At 56.4% G+C, this 4,516-nt stretch overlaps 1 protein-coding gene across 1 annotated transcript; it reads right to left on the bottom strand.

The window, feature by feature from the left end:
- Positions 1–873: 873 nt before the first annotated feature.
- Positions 874–1,363, bottom strand: LOC138645962 (histone H3). The gene has a single exon (XM_069735439.1). It carries the CDS (start codon positions 1,331–1,333, stop codon positions 923–925), a length of 411 nt encoding a protein of 136 aa, XP_069591540.1. The 5' UTR covers positions 1,334–1,363; the 3' UTR covers positions 874–922.
- Positions 1,364–4,516: the final 3,153 nt, after the last annotated feature.

The raw sequence follows: 4,516 nt of genomic DNA, 5'->3' as shown, positions 1-4,516 counted from the left end.
TGACGAACACAGGAACAAGTTGCCGGCACCAGAGACCATCGGAGAAGCAGGGACTTGCAGAGACGCTGCCAGGAGGGTGAGTATGACGGGGGAGGGTGAGCCATGCATATTCACCTGTTCCGACGCTATCCGGGGGAGATTGCTAGTAGAAATTTTGCAATTAGCTCCTATCTCCTCCCTTTCGTCTGATTGGTTGAGCACAGAACGGTTGGAGATTTTGAATTTTCCACTTATTGTGCTCTTCTTTTCCCGCTTCTCTATTCTTCTCATCTCAGCGTCGCTTAGATCTGTTGGTTATTTTGATTTTTACTTCCATTGTAGTTTCGGTTGTTATTTTCCAGCTTGTTATAAAGTAGAATAAAAAATACATTTTAAGGACACTGATCTACAGATAACTCATCTGATCCCCGGCAGTCACTCATCATTACACGTGGTGCCCGACTGGTGGCCATTACCGGTCACTGCAGAGCAGGGAGCTGTATGTAACCAGACCCCCGGCGGCACCAGCCACAGATAAGATGAGAAAACTCAAATATATGATAATTACAACCTAAAGCCGCAAGACTGCAGAGGCGGCACTAGGACCCCATTTACGTCTGCGCTGTACAGAAACCGCGCCTCCACCACCAAAGACCCGGGCTGTGCACAGCGCACACTTTACCCTGTCCTTATAAAACGACAGTCATGTAATTGATGTCGCACTTTTGGACTTGGTGAGAATAAAGGATGCGGGGAGCGGTAACTGGAATATCGCGGATCACCTACAATATCGGACACAGCAGCCGGCTATTACCTTTCCTGACCGCGCTCCGTATATGGAGAATACGCGCAGAAGAGAGACCGTTCAGGACTCGGCTCATTTGTGGGAGGATTTGGTGGCTCTGAAAAGAGCCTTTGTGTTGTGGTCGCAGCCGGGGCAGATCTAAGCTCTCTCCCCACGGATCCGGCGGGCCAGCTGGATGTCTTTGGGCATGATGGTGACCCTCTTGGCGTGGATGGCGCACAGGTTGGTGTCCTCGAACAACCCCACCAGATAAGCCTCGCTGGCCTCCTGCAGGGCCATGACGGCCGAACTCTGGAAACGCAGATCGGTCTTGAAGTCCTGGGCGATCTCCCTCACCAGGCGCTGGAAGGGAAGCTTACGGATCAGCAGCTCGGTGGATTTCTGATAGCGGCGGATCTCACGGAGAGCGACTGTTCCTGGCCGGTAACGATGCGGCTTCTTCACTCCACCAGTGGCGGGAGCGCTCTTCCTGGCGGCCTTTGTGGCCAGCTGCTTGCGGGGAGCTTTCCCTCCGGTGGATTTACGAGCGGTCTGCTTTGTTCTTGCCATGGCTCCGTATAGACGTGGCGGGCACAGATGTGATGAGAGGAGCGGCGGGAGCAGGGTATTTATGCTCCGGTGCGCGTCCTCATTGGTCTCCGGGAAACACGCCCCCTGCGCTCCACTGGTTCTTTCATGAAAAAAAGAGGCCAATAAGGGTTGATATGTTTGACCAGTCATTGTTATCATTCCCGCCCAGTATCCCCGCCCCCTGAAGTCCCCGCCTCTTTCGTGATGCGTCTGTCCTCAGATCACTCATTTGCCGCTGCTGGAGCAGCTGATGTATCTGCGTTGAAATGTCCCCGTGTATAGCGCTGTACAGTGCAGCTCCCACATTATCGTCAGATCACACAAACCCCCCATCCTGAGACTGCGCCCAGCATCAGTTATATTAAAAACATTACAAGTAGGAAAACCGATCATACAGCTCTGCGGGGAGGAGGTGGTGGCACTGATCATACAGCTCTGCGGGGGAGAAGGTGGTGGCACTGATCATACAGCTCTGCGGGGTGGAGGTGATTTCTCTGATCATACAGCTCTGCAGGGAGGAGTAGGTGGTGGCACTGATGATACAGCTCTGCGGGGAGGAGGTGGTGGCACTGATCATACAGCTCTGCGGGGAGGAGGAGGTGGCACTGATCATACAGCTCTGCGGGGAGGAGGTGGTGGCACTGATCATACAGCTCTGCGGGGAGGAGGTGGTGGCACTGATCATACAGCTCTGCGGGGAGGAGGTGGTGGCACTGATCATACAGCTCTGCGGGGAGGAGGTGGTGGCACTGATCGTACAGCTCTGCGGGGAGGAGGTGGTGGCACTGATCATACAGCTCTGCAGGGAGGAGGTGGTGGCACTGATCATACAGCTCTGCGGGGAGAAGGTGTTGGCACTGATCATACAGCTCTCCGGGGAGGAGGTGATTTCTCTGATCATACAGCTCTGCAGGGAGGAGGAGGTTATGGCTCTGATCATACAGGTCTGAGGGGAGTAGGTGGTGGCTCTGATCATACAGCTCTGCGGGGAGAGGGTGGTGGCACTGATCATACAGCTCTGCGGGGAGGAGGTGGAGGCACTGATCATACAGGTCTGCGGGGAGGAGGTGGTGGCTCTGATCATACAGCTCTGCAGGGAGGAGGTGGTGGCACTGATCATACAGCTCTGCGGGGAGGAGGTGGTGGCACTGATCATACAGCTCTGCGGGGAGGAGGTGGTGGCACTGATCATACAGCTCTGCGGGGAGGAGGTGGTGGCACTGATCATACAGCTCTGCGGGGAGGAGGTGATTTCTCTGATCATACAGCTCTGCAGGGAGGAGGTGGTGGCTCTGATCATACAGCTCTGCGGGGAGGAGGTGGTGGCTCTGATCATACAGCTCTGCGGGGAGGAGGTGGTGGTACTGATCATACAGCTGTGCGGGGAGGAGGTGATTTCTCTGATCATACAGCTCTGCAGGGAGGAGGTGGTGGCTCTGATCATACAGCTCTGCGGGGAGGAGGTGGTGGCTCTGATCATACAGCTCTGCGGGGAGGAGGAGGTGGCACTGATCATACAGCTCTGCGGGGAGGAGGTGGTGGCACTGATCATACAGCTCTGCGGGGAGGAGGTGGTGGCACTGATCATACAGCTCTGCGGGGAGGAGGTGGTGGCACTGATCATACAGCTCTGCGGGGAGGAGGAGGTGGCTCTGATCATACAGCTCTGCGGGGAGGAGGAGGTCGCACTGATCATACAGCTCTGCGGGGAGGAGGTGGTGGCACTGATCATACAGCTCTGCGGGGAGGAGGTGGTGGCACTGATCATACAGCTCTGCGGGGAGGAGGTGGTGGCACTGATTATACAGCTCTGCGGGGAGAGGGTGGTGGCTCTGATCATACAGCTCTGCGGGGAGGAGGTGGTGGCTCTGATCATACAGCTCTGCGGGGTGGAGGTGATTTCTCTGATCATACAGCTCTGCAGGGAGGAGTAGGTGGTGGCACTGATGATACAGCTCTGCGGGGAGGAGGTGGTGACACTGATCATACAGCTCTGCGGGGTGGAGGTGATTTCTCTGATCATACAGCTCTGCGGGGAGGAGGAGGTGGCACTGATCATACAGCTCTGCGGGGAGAAGGTGGTGGCAATGATCATACAGCTCTGCGGGGTGGAGGTGATTTCTCTGATCATACAGCTCTGCAGGGAGGAGTAGGTGGTGGCACTGATGATACAGCTCTGCGGGGAGGAGGTGGTGGCACTGATCATACAGCTCTGCGGGGTGGAGGTGATTTCTCTGATCATACAGCTCTGCGGGGAGGAGGAGGTGGCACTGATCATACAGCCCTGCGGGGAGGAGGTGGTGGCACTGATCATACAGCTCTGCGGGGAGGAGGTGGTGGCACTGATCATACAGCTCTGCGGGGAGGAGGTGGTGGCACTGATTATACAGCTCTGCGGGGAGAGGGTGGTGGCTCTGATCATACAGCTCTGCGGGGAGGAGGTGGTGGCTCTGATCATACAGCTCTGCGGGGTGGAGGTGATTTCTCTGATCATACAGCTCTGCGGGGTGGAGGTGGTGGCACTGATTATACAGCTCTGCGGGGAGGAAGTGGTGGCTCTGATCATACAGCTCTGCGGGGGAGAAGGTGGTGGCACTGATCATACAGCTCTGCGGGGTGGAGGTGATTTCTCTGATCATACAGCTCTGCAGGGAGGAGTAGGTGGTGGCACTGATGATACAGCTCTGCGGGGAGGAGGTGGTGGCACTGATCATACAGCTCTGCGGGGAGGAGGAGGTGGCACTGATCATACAGCTCTGCGGGGAGGAGGTGGTGGCACTGATCATACAGCTGTGCGGGGAGGAGGTGATTTCTCTGATCATACAGCTCTGCAGGGAGGAGGTGGTGGCACTGATCATACAGCTCTGCGGGGAGGAGGTGGTGGCACTGATCATACAGCTCTGCGGGGAGGAGGTGGTGGCACTGATCATACAGCTCTGCGGGGAAGAGCTGGTGGCACTGATCATACAGCTCTGCGGGGAGGAGGTGATTTCTCTGATCATACAGCTCTGCAGGGAGGAGGTGGTGGCTCTGATCATACATCTCTGCGGGGAGGAGGTGATGGCACTGATCATACAGCTCTGCGGGGAGGAGGTGGTGGCACTGATCATACAGCTCTGCGGGGAGGAGGAGGTGGCTCTGATTATACAGCTCTGCGGGGAG

Source organism: Ranitomeya imitator, chromosome 7 (assembly GCF_032444005.1).
Source record: "Ranitomeya imitator isolate aRanImi1 chromosome 7, aRanImi1.pri, whole genome shotgun sequence".
In the NCBI taxonomy this organism is placed as follows: Eukaryota; Metazoa; Chordata; class Amphibia; order Anura; family Dendrobatidae; genus Ranitomeya; species Ranitomeya imitator.
This window is presented reverse-complemented; position numbering and strand designations above follow the sequence as displayed.